Source organism: Mytilus californianus, unplaced genomic scaffold (genome assembly GCF_021869535.1).
Source record: "Mytilus californianus isolate M0D057914Y unplaced genomic scaffold, xbMytCali1.0.p SCAF_38, whole genome shotgun sequence".
NCBI classification, from domain to species: domain Eukaryota; kingdom Metazoa; phylum Mollusca; class Bivalvia; order Mytilida; family Mytilidae; genus Mytilus; species Mytilus californianus.
In genome coordinates this window covers 1,267,336-1,279,898 of record NW_026262688.1, presented here as the reverse complement: position 1 = coordinate 1,279,898, position 12,563 = coordinate 1,267,336, and the positions used below count along the sequence as shown (strand labels likewise).

The 12,563-nt window shown below is 32.1% G+C and overlaps 2 protein-coding genes and 1 long non-coding RNA gene across 3 annotated transcripts; all 3 read left to right on the top strand.

Moving 5' to 3' along the window:
* Positions 1–1,466: 1,466 nt before the first annotated feature.
* LOC127736841 (uncharacterized) lies at positions 1,467–4,338 on the top strand. Its single transcript, XM_052247429.1, has 3 exons — positions 1,467–1,954; positions 2,651–2,819; positions 4,167–4,338. The coding sequence occupies exons 1-3, from the start codon at positions 1,676–1,678 to the stop codon at positions 4,328–4,330; spliced, it is 612 nt and encodes a 203-aa protein (XP_052103389.1). The 5' UTR covers positions 1,467–1,675; the 3' UTR covers positions 4,331–4,338.
* Positions 4,339–4,349: 11 nt separating this feature from the next.
* Positions 4,350–6,199, top strand: LOC127736850 (uncharacterized). The gene is made up of 3 exons (XR_007999220.1): positions 4,350–4,363; positions 4,919–4,946; positions 5,652–6,199. It is a non-coding gene; the product is annotated as an uncharacterized LOC127736850 (long non-coding RNA).
* Positions 6,200–6,223: 24 nt separating this feature from the next.
* LOC127736826 (GTPase IMAP family member 9-like) lies at positions 6,224–7,060 on the top strand (the record flags this gene model as incomplete). Its single annotated transcript, XM_052247417.1, has 1 exon — positions 6,224–7,060. A coding segment is annotated over one exon (837 nt), but the record flags the coding sequence as incomplete, so codon positions are not given.
* Between the last annotated feature and the right edge of the window lie 5,503 nt (positions 7,061–12,563).

Below are 12,563 nucleotides of genomic sequence, written 5' to 3'. Positions count from 1 at the left end.
CCATACAAGTTACTAAATATTGTTACTAGCATTTGTTTTACCAATCCTATAATATGAATGTTTTTGGAAGGCAAAACAACCCTAGAATAATGTTTTCATTGTTTTCGCATCACTTTTAAACAAGTTATTTAAACGTTGATTTTAAGAAGATTATAACAATCGAAACACAGATGATACGTAATTGTGCAAAACCTTAAAAAATTCTTCTTGAGGCTTGTAAATAGGCAATATTTTGAAGAAAAAAAAACATAACAAATATGTTTTCATTGTGCATGAAATGGTATTTTTATGAATTGTAATGGCAGATATTTAAACACTCTATTAGAACAATGCTATTAGGTAAAGTTGTTGAAGAGAAAAAAAAATTCTGAGTTATTTAAGTGAAGAAAAGTCTATCTAAGGGAGATAACTGTACCTCCGAAATTATGCACTTGTTTTTATAAATAATATGATTCTTGTACAAGAAGTTCCCCTGACTTTCAAACGTTTTTACTGAGAGAAAAAAAACCACACACAGGGATTTTGATATGTGCTAAAAAGTGCGTTTCATATTTTGATTGTCATTGTTGACTCATTGTTCTTATGTCAACTGAGTGCTGTATACATCTTGTGTTTTTATCATACACGGGCGGATTTAATATTTTGTGTCATTCTGTTATTTCTAAACTTTAGCAAGGGAAGGATGATGAACAGGTAAACACATTTTAACATATAAATTTTAAAGGATGATGATAATGGATTTGTGTTTATCGTCGAGTGATTAATAATACATGCATATTAGGACAATATATGTCAAAGGAGAGGCAAAAGATTCAAAAGAGATATTCAATCTTATCGGTCGAAATCAAACTGACAATGCCATGGCAAAAAAAAAGGGTAAAGACGACAAGACATACAACAGTACACAAAACACAACATAGAAAAAACTAAAGACAGAGTAACACAAATCCAGCTTGAAAACCAATGGTGACCTCAGGTGCTCTGGAAGGGCAAGCAGAATCTGATCCACATCCCGTCGTGTTGCTCATGTTAAACCCAATTCCATGAGCTAAGCAGAGAGTGCAAACACATATTTTCAAGTAACCAATAACCCACCATGCTCACTCAAAGCTAGCGCGCTACCTGGAAACCATCAAGGCGATTGATTTTAAAGAAAATATGTTTATAATGAAACACTTTTTTTTCAAAAATAAAGGAATTAAAAAAAAATCATTTTGTAAGAAAGTATAAATCTGTTAGTGTAGGATTGGTAACAATGGAATCAATTTGTTTGTTCGCACTAGTTTGTTTTCCTTTGAAAAGACATACGATTAGTCTACTCCTCAATAGTTTTTTACCTTTCTAAACAAATAATTGTTTTCTGCAAAAACAGATAAATTATAACCAGAAAAAGGATGACTTTTGTTAACGGAATCGGAAGGATAGATGATATAGTATATAATTGTATTCACTTACATTTTGTCGATTGTGTGAGCTCCACCTCTCTTATGTTGATTAAATTCTAGGTCCACCTGGATATTTGAATGACGAAAAGAAAAGATGGCTGATTGTAGGGATCTGTCTTCACTCCGTTATTTCTCCACTTCTAAGAAACTTTGTTAATCCTATAATTAGTAAATTGTATGACTCACTGGTATCAAGCGACTCTGTCGATACACAGGGGTATAATGGATATATGAAAAAATACCCAACAACAAACGAACATTTTCTTATTTACAAATCAATCAACAACAACATGAATGTAGCGAAAAAAATGATCAGACACAAATGGGTTAATGATTACCAGAAATATGATTATAAAGTAACAAGCCATGTGGATCTGTCAAAGTTGTTCCTACAGCCTCATATGGTTCATTACTCTGGAATTGATGAGTCATGTGACACATCTGCTCTGCTTGGAATGGTCATCAACATCAGTACATTTTCAACAACTGTACGGACTGATGCTAAAAAGGTATACATTTAAAAAATATAAAGGACAATTTTCAATTTAAAGTAATAAACTAGCAATGCGAGCTAGCTTCTGTATCAGTTGTTGGTTATCAACATCAATTCCTTCTCTTCGGGTGTACAGACGACGGGTACTGACAAGGTAACAATTTTCGAAATAGTTTTATAGACGAGTAATTGCATGACTGTTCGTGTACTTTTGATACTACATGTATCTTCAACCAGTATAGCCACATAACCCATAGTATATAAATATTTTGTCCTTAAAAGCAATGCAATATGTAATTTAGCAAAAACAAATACTTTTTCTAATTGATAAGATTTGGAAATATATTTGGTTTTAGTATAAGAATGAGGCCATGTGGTATGATTGCCAATTTGACAACTATCCTACAGAGTTCAAATGAAATGTAAGAAAGCAATTATAGACCTCCGTACGGCCTTCAACAATGAGGTAAACCCATAACTTATAGTCGGCTATAAAAGGCCTGACATGAAAAATGTGAATCATTTCAAACTAGAAAACTAACGGCTTAATGTATAACAAAACAATTTACAAATAACAAATATGACACATACCAACGACAACCGTCAATTGCTTCCTAAGAAGTTCTTTTTCCTTTTAATTTTCAAATACGGACATTTTGATATCTTCATTTATGGAATTGTTAAACTATTTCACATGTTTTCAATTTTTCAGATGCGAGTAGACATACGTAATCCCTGGGCACATTGTGACTTTAGAGAATGGACTAGAAGAAAATATACAGATTCATTCAAGTTAATGAGCCAACTTGTTAAGGACCTTGATTTGAGTAACGAAGAAGAAAAGAGAATATTGAGTCAACTCAACACATGGGCAACAAATGGTACACAATGACACAAATGTATTGTATGTTCAATGAACTTTTTGTCGCAGCCTACAACATTTTGTCGCGAAAGCGAAAAATAGCCATACTAAATTTCGTCGTTGGCGTTAGTGGTGTCACTTATTTTATTTTTGTTCGTATTTCACTGATATATTGACCTAATTTGCTTGCATTAAACATTAAGATCCAGTATAAGGTTAAACTTTCAGTCATTATAACTATTGTCAAAACGTATATACTTTTATGAAATGGGACAGAAGCTCTGTGTTGATTAGTGCTTTGATACTGACATTCTTTACAACATATTCTGATAGAAAGTTCCTCATTCATAAATTAAGAAATTATCTAGAAACCACGAATCCAATTCCCTGAGGCAAATTGACCTCAGATTGATTTGCTAATTCTGTTTACGTCTTTTTAAGTCATATAGCGGATTAGAGCAGTCCCGGTTAACAGTGTTTTGGTTTAAGTGTTCTTGACGAAGGTAAATCCAGTTATGCGCTTCAAATGCAACCATTATTGTTAAAGAACTATATTTTGATCAAAATAGCAGTCATAATATAAGATATTAACGATACATAATGTATTGTTTGGATCCAAATCACAGACAACGTAAAACATAATTATGTGACCAAACAAACAAATGACAAAATATATGTGGATGGCATAAAATATATGGTTGTGACCCAAACATAGACAACAGTCATAAATATTGCTGTGACCCAAAAAAGAATCGGCAAACCATTAAGTTTTCACAACAAAATCAAATACACATTGCAATCTAATTATATAAATTTCAGATACATAAGTATTTTAGTGAGCAAGATCACAGATGACACAAACAATGTTGTAGCTAGCATAATTAAAAATGACACAAACTATATTGAAATGACAAAAGTCACAAATGACACATAATCTATTGTACTGTTTTAAACACAGCTGCCACAAAATCTATTGCATTCACCAAAATTACAGATCACATCAAATACAACTTAGCCACCAAATTTCAGATGTCACAAAATATATTGTAGTGACCAAAATTCCGGAAGACACACTCTATTATCTTGACCTAAATTCCAGATGACACAAAATATATTGATAGTGACCAAAAGTACTGATGCCACACAAACTTTTGCCATGACTGTCATTACAGATAACACAAAATGAATACCAAACAGCCCAAAATATCATGTACAACACATATCTCTGAGAACACAACATAAATTTCAATGACAAAATCACAGAAAGTTGCAACACAAAACATGCCGTGCTTCAACACATAACAAACCTCTTAAGTTATCAGTATGTTACCGCAACAGTTATTCTACAGCCTTTCTTTTTTGTCAGGTTTGATATTTCTGAGTGGAACACCGCTTGGCTTAGAGGAAGTGTGTGAAATACGCCGACAGACACGTGTTCTCAGTGAATATGTACAGAATTGTTCGACTGAAAATTACAATCAGAACATCAAAGTGCAGACAGAATTAAAATATTTAGAAAACGATTTATAGGAAACATGGGAAAGGATACGAAATTTAGAAAGTGTATGTAAAATTTGAAGAAAAAAATATATGTGACCATGGCATAACCAATACACTTCAAACAATTTCAGTTATATATGTTCTGGACACGTCAATCCGTTTACTTTCTGTATACAAGGACTATAACACACGTATAACTTACTCGTGTATAAAAAAGGGAATTGGCTATTGCCATAATCGGCAGATCAAAGTGGCATTGAATGAAAAATGTAGTACACACATGTGGTCTGTCTTTTAGTACATCATGTTGTCATTAATTTCATTCTTATTTTCTTCTAAACCGCTCGACATAATATAATTAAATTTTAAAGAATGATACTTAAATGATATCTCCCTGCATATTTTATATCGTTTCATTATTGGAATGTTTTTTTTTTATTATAAAATCCTCTATGACATGACGACTTTATTTCCAATAATAAGCATGTATTTACAAGGCGGTAGAGACAAAAAAAGAAATTACTATTATAAAGCGCCAGAGTTCACTTTCTTTTTTGATATAGTCAAATATGAATTAAAGCTTCAAGTAAAATGTTCTTAATCAATATTTTCTTTCAGAAAACTGAGGAACAAGATGAAAAAATAAGTTAGTATTTCCAATGTTTAAGTAATACAAAATACATTTTCAGAAAATATTAAACATATTTCTTAAGATCACATGCTCTGATTTTAAACGGCTATAGAGAAATTGCTTTTTGGTAATAGATGATAATTTGAGTAAACATGAGCAGACAGCAAACTTGCAACATATTTACCTAAACAATACAAACAAAAGGTCCACATAGTGTCTGAATTTTGTATACGGATTATCCAATCACTAGGACTGTTAAGAACAACTTAATACATATGTACGTCAGGGTTGATTGAATAACCTGGAATATTCTTTTGTTGTTTAACATGCAAACTGTGAATTACTAGATAGTGTCAAACCAATAAAATTGGATTAGCTGATAGTAAACAAAAGCTGACATTATTTTTATACTTCGATTTGTTTTAATTTATTCGACAGAAGGTGGAAAAATTTTAGCAGCGTATATTAACAGCTAGTTACTTTTATTCATATATTAGTGGTTCAAAACAAAAAGGGAACAAATCAAACAAAAACATAAGAAAAAAAAACCCACAGAAACAGAGAAAACAATAGGACACATTGATAGAACTTCATATTAAAACATCAAAGATAATCTTATTCAAAACATGTGCGTAGTTAGAACTAAAAACAGACTAATGAAATGCATAATAAATGTTTTGTTTAATGTATTGCAATTGGAGTAACTTCTTTTTTTTTCAGAAAAACTAACGGAAGAAGTAATGAAAAAACATGTTGAAGATCTAAATCCAACACATATTCGAGGAATGTACAATTTAAGTTTACCTAGTCTCTATTGATCATGAACACTTAATAGTTGTCATATATACACTAAAGAGTCATCAGATTTTGATAGAAAAAAAATGTCTTAATATTTTTGGCTTTTGACTTCACATTATGAAAGATTAAATTCCAACACATGTTCTCAATACTGAAATATGTGCAGAGAGCCAAAAAGAAGTTTATTCATCATGATAATACTGATTGTTTGTAATTTCATACTTCATGTACGTTGTGAAATGTAAAAAAAAATGATGGCTTTAGTAATACGAATAAACAATAATCAAAATAATATAACTGTAGTTTCATTTCTGCAAAAATCAGTGTAAATTAGCTATGTATACGGACTCTTTCGGACGGTAACACCTGGCTCATATTAGTTCAAGATTTTCCAAAAGAAACAAAACCGAAGCCTTTCCTAAAATAGGATATCTAACTTTTAAAGATTATAAGCGTGTAATACAGTGTGATAAAACAAATCATAACTTACGTTTCATTCTTTTGTAGACTTACAAGCCAGTGCAGAAGATAAAGAAATTCGAATAGTACTTCTTGGAAGAACAGGAGCTGGGAAAAGTGCAACAGGAAATAGTCTTTTAGGTCGGAATTATTTTCTATCCAAAAATTCCGGTTCTTCAGTAACTGGAAATTGTAAACGCGGAGAATCTGAACGGAAAGGGAAAAACGTAGTTATAGTTGATACCCCGGGTTTATTCGATACGACAACGACGAATGCAAATGTTACTAAGGAGATAGTCAAATGTATCGGTATGACGTCACCGGGACCTCATGCAATGGTCCTTGTTGTAAGTGTCGGTCGATTTACGCAGGAAGAGGAAGATACAGTCAAACATTTTATTAATCATTTTGGTGAAGGTGTGTTTCGCCATATGATTGTTCTTTTCACTATGAAGGATAAACTTATCAAACATAATCAATCGATTGATCAATTCGTTGAAACTGTTCCGAATAAACTAAAAACTATACTGAGTCAGTGCGGAAATAGATTCATTGCGTTTTACAATGATCCTTTTCGACATTCGAATACGGAGCAAGTTGATGACTTTTTTGAAATGAAAGAGGCGATGTGCAGTGAAAATGGGGGATCCTGTTATACAAATGAACTATACAAAGAAGCAGAATATGGCCTACAGAGAAGGATGCTTATTGAAAAGGAAGCATTAGAAGAGCAAAAGGAAAAAGAAAAAAAAACGGTAAGAAATGAAGTAGAAGATAAATACAAGAAAAAACTTGAACAGGAAACGAAAGAGAAAATTAGATTGGAAGATGCCTTAAACTCCAATAAAAAAGAAACAGAGGAAACAAAGTAAATCTACAGAAACAGCTTCAAGAAGTAAGTGAAAAACTGAAGCTGGAGCAGGAGAACAAAGAGAAAGATTTGCAAGAGCAATTGAAGAAAACTGAAGATGAATTCAAACAAAAAATGACAGAAAATGCGTTAAGAACAAACCAAAGAAATATTGTTGAAAACAAAAAAGAAGGATTATTGTCTGATATAATGGGAGGATTAATTTCACTTGTCAAATTAGTGTTTCGTAAATAGATTGATTTTAAACTGAAGAAAACTTTAACTCAAGATTAAAGAGAGATTACGTATTTACGGATTTGGTGTACTTGTTAAAAATTAAAAATACAAACAATGTCTAAACGTTTATGAATACATGTATATAGATACAATGATAGATGCCGATTAATTGTTGGCTTATCACGCCATTCAACTCAAAATAGAAAATGTCCATGAAATCATTAGATGGTATGTTATAAATATGAAATGAAAATGACCGAGAAATGGATGGTTGGGCCATAAACAATGATCAAGGCGTAATCACGGTAATTACTTTTACCGCCAATAGAAATATATATAGAATTTGGAAGGGAAACAAATTTGCTCATAACGATACTTTCGCAAGGGTCTTTCTCTTGCTATCAGTGGGACACTCTTTTAGCTCGAGTGAAATCATTTACGCCCCTTCCCATTGGGATTGGGTCGTGTTACGTAGTGGGAGAAACTGGATTTGAATTATTATCCTCTAGGTTTCATCTGGGAAAGAATAATGAAATGCGGGTATATATTATTGCTATATAAAAACGAAACGAAAGTAACAACACGAAACAATATGTAACAAATCAAAGGATTAATATAATTATAGATACTAATTTATGATCATCAATAGACCAATGTCGTTCACAAAATGTCCAGCAAAGTGTCCGTTGTCTAATAAACTAAATCGATTTAGCTGACAGTATAGTATCTACTACAATGTACCATCAAAATGAATACCAATTTCATAAAGGACACACATATTTAAAATCGTTGACAGACACATGAACATGCGGAGAAATTTAACGAGTTAGTTTTCTTTAGCACCACTGTCCCAATATAATCTCAATAAGTATATAAGCAAAAGGTACCTTGATGAAACTGTAATAACGTAAGTTCAGAAAACAACAACAAATCTCCCAAAGAAGTATAGAGTCCAGCTGATTCGTGCATACTTTTAGAAGAATTGTAGGTTTAATGATAAAAGCACAAAACGTTGCACAATTGTAGATATATATTTGGATGAAAATTCAAGATATGGATCCACTCTGGAAAATATAATATGGCCACTATTTTCAAGATGTCTGCTCAACAGTCCATATTTTACAACCATATATAATTTCAAGCAAATAATATTCAAATCGAATCATTTGAAAACATCAAATGTTATCTAACGTTTTTAGTAAGTCACGACATTATATAAGACTTTTCATTTTTTTCATAACAGCCACCAAAAAGTAAAAATAAATAAGATTAAGACAAGGCTTTGCTGAAATAACTTCTATTGAATTGCATTTTGCAGTTCATACAATATTATTGAGATTGCTTGAAAGACAATTTAATCAAAGTAATCAAAATGGAAACATTCGAATGTTTTCAGGACGCCATTAGGATTTGTTTGAACGTTTAGCACCATATGAGTCATAAATGATAATGAATATTTTCCACGTTTCCTTGTAGCAATCCTTTCTTTTTCGTTGATTGTGGTAATATCAAATTGATCATCGAATATCTACTTGCAATGAGTAACAACACAAGAGGTGTCAGTTGTCCAGAAACTACGCACCCTTCTGTGACACCTGTAAAAGTCTTGTTTATCCATCGTACAAGCCTTGTTCTGCAGTTTGCATGTTGTGTCGACTATTATATTATTTGTTTGTGCGTTTCTCTGTGATGAGTGTTCTTGCGTGTGTTTGTGCTGTATTTCTGTCACGTAGTGTTGTCATTTTAGCAATATTTTTTTAACATTGTTATATAAGAGGGAGGTTTGACTAGCCATAAAACCAGGTTCAACCCATCATTGTTTTTCTTAAAATGTCCTGTACCAAGTCAGGAATATAGCAGTTGTTATCAAATAGTTCGTTTATATGTATGTTGGTGTTTGCTTTTGTTGCACTTCAGTGTTCCTGTTGTTCCTTTGTTTTCCTCTTATAAATGATGTGTTTTCCTCGGTTTTAGTTTGTAACCCGTATTTGTTTTCTCTCAATCGATTTATGAATTTTGAACACAGTTATACTACTGTTGCCTTTATTGGAAACCTTATCTAACTTCAAACGTTCACATTCGGTCACGTTTAAGACCAAAGGTTACATGTTTTAAATTTTGTGATTATAAGGTTTAGAAAAGAGACATTTATAAATCCATCATTATATGATATATACCAAATTACTGGATATGACTCACCAATCTAGTTGATCAGGAGCACCAAGGCAGGTGTCACTGGTTGAACCTGTTGAACTGGAACTGCTGACCCTTCTCCAGCACATTCAGTCACCCTCAGATGAGAGTTGAGTTGGTGCTCCTCAATTGTTAGATTTTTGTGTAGTGATGTCTTGACTGCCGTTAGTCTTATCATGCATTTTCTATCCATTTTCTTATTGTTTTTGTTTACTTATTGTTTTTTAAGTACCTAGATATCTCTTTTTAGTATCATCTAAACCACAGGACCGTTTATAACATCATTAGTAAAAGTCCGAAACTTTCCTTGCTTAAAGCTTTAAGAATGTTAACAACATGGCTAAAAATAGAACATATGGAGTAAAATGCAAGTTTTGTCTATTATTTTGAAAACCATTATAAAGAGAGAAAATCTGACAAGAGCAAAAATGTTCAAAATGTTGAGCTCTACCAATTGTCCGTACATGTCAAAACTGTCATATGACTTCTTATAGGAATTATTGCCCTAGATTGCAAATTTTACCAATTTGTTTCATTTTTGCCTACTATCTTGAAAACTATAATAAATACAGAGAAACTTTAAAATAATCAGCAAGACAAGTTCAATAAAAAGGTCAAGATGGTCGAAATCGTCAATCGACTCCTTATTAGAGTTATTGCCCATTGATGATGATTTTGACCAATTTTTTGCGTTTTAGCCTTTTATCTTAAAATTATAATAGACATATAGAAACTTAGCTAGGCAAAAATGATCAGCAAAACAAAATCTACAATGAAGACAATATGGAGGAAATGGTATTGCCCTTTAAAAACTATTTTCACCTTTTTTTGTATGTTGCCATATATGATAGAAAATTATAATAGATAAATATACACTTTAAATCACATAAATAAACAGCAAGTCAATATCTAGTAACAAGTCAAATTTTGCCGATATAGTTTAGTAGACTGTCACTCTTTATAGGAGTGATTGCCCTTATATGAGATTTGTTTTATCCTCTTTTGTGTTTTGAGCAAAAGCTAAAGAAGATAAAGAGAAACTAAAAAGGCTAAACTATCAGCAATACAAAATCAACAGAACAGATTTTTGTCATGAATTCTATTCCTGTCTACAATGTTGGAGAGTGTCCTTTGATGAAAATGCACATAGACCAAGGTGAGCGACACAGGCTCTCTGGAGCCTCTAGTTAAATTACGTTTGCAACACTTAAACTGTATAGATCAATGGCATATTATCGCTTACGGGTACTAGGTGACATAAAAAGATCGGAAAATTCAAATAATCAAATGAACAATCAAACTTAAAAATCGAAAATAAACAGAAAACGCCATGGCTAAAAAAGAAACAGACAAACAACAGTACACAAAACACAACACAGAAAACTAAAGACTGAACAACACGAACCAAACCAAAAAACTAGGGATGATCTCAGGTGCTCTGAAAGGCTAAACAGATCCTGCTACACAAAGGAATGGATATTGCAAAAATGATAGCAATATATGTTTACAGTTTTTACTGAAATAGTCACAACATTTTGTTCATTCTTAAAAGACACAAAAATAAATGCAAGCAAAAATATCTGAAGTTTTAAAGTTTATGAACTGTAGTGTCCATTGTTAATTTTTCAAACCGATGGAACATGGTAGTTTTTGTGCAACGGTGTTGCAATTTTTACTTTTCGTGTTTTCGTGCTTGAAGCTTTTTGTTCACCATTTTTCGTTTTTAAGTTGGTCAAAAGGAACATTTAGGCTTATTTTAATCTTTCTTTCATCTTGAAATTGATATTTTAATTCGTTCGTCTGTTAACTGTCAAGGCCCCCTCTCCCCTTTTACGATTTTCATTCAAGTTTCTCTCTTACCCACTTATCCAGTAATTTCCTTCATTTTATTAACAAAATTCCCATCCCGCAAAAAAAAAAAAAAAAAACAAAAAAACAAAATCTAATACTTTTGTTTCAATATTTACAATATTAATTAGATTTTAGTTCTTTCAAATTCTTTTTATAGACCGCATTGTGGACGTGAAAGAAAGCACTATAAACCACGGTTTTGATAATCATGAACTTCCAAATATTAGTTGGAAATATATTATCAAACATGAATATCAAATTAAGAATATCAGTATAAAGCATGACATAAATAAACGCAACAGTAGTATACCGCTGTTCAATAGTCATAAATCGATTAAGCGAAACAAAAAAAATCCAAGTCACAAACCAAAACCAAGGAAACACATCAACTATAAGAGGAAAACAACGGAACAACAGAAACACTGAACTTTATATTGTTAAATATTGAACAATTAACCACATACAATAAACACACTGACCAATTACATACACTCCATACATAGACTGACAAATCACTTAAACTCCATGCAATAAAAGCTATACTCTAACAACTTTTATACACTTCATACATATCATGCTAGCATTATTCATCAATCTAAATAGGTTTTTGACTATATTCACTCTAAGTTTATATGTGTGTATAATGGATTATTTGGATCGGTATTATTTCCCAATTTTCGTTGCTTACTGATGGCACCCGTAGTACATTTGCACGTCAATGGCTGTTGAGAATAATCTGTTATTCCTGGTGACTCTGCAAGCCTAAAAACGACACTGGTCGGACAGTTAAAGTTTTCACGAAAAGGTCTGATATTTACGTCTTGAAGGACACAGTGTTGTTTGAAATATCAGGTATTCTATAATCAACAGACTGGACAGACGACTCGAATATGCCACTCTAATAATCATCATCCAAATTGAAATAATCCTCCTACACGGTCGTGTATAGTTAAGCTACTAGACAGTATAGATCTTAATGAATCTTAACAACAATGTATCAGTGTTAAGTTTAATAGAAAAATTGCAAATCCTTTGAAATCTGACAATAATTACCTTTGAAGATTAATATATGTCGGTAGAACGAAATATAGAATAATCGCACGATTGATCGGGCAAATGTCTGACACTAACAACTACGCAAACGACATTCTTTATCAATAGTTTAGTCAGTCTAATCATTCAATCCTTCCTACATAGGTCTAAACAGATTTTCCGAGAAAAAAAAACAAAGACTATCGGATGCA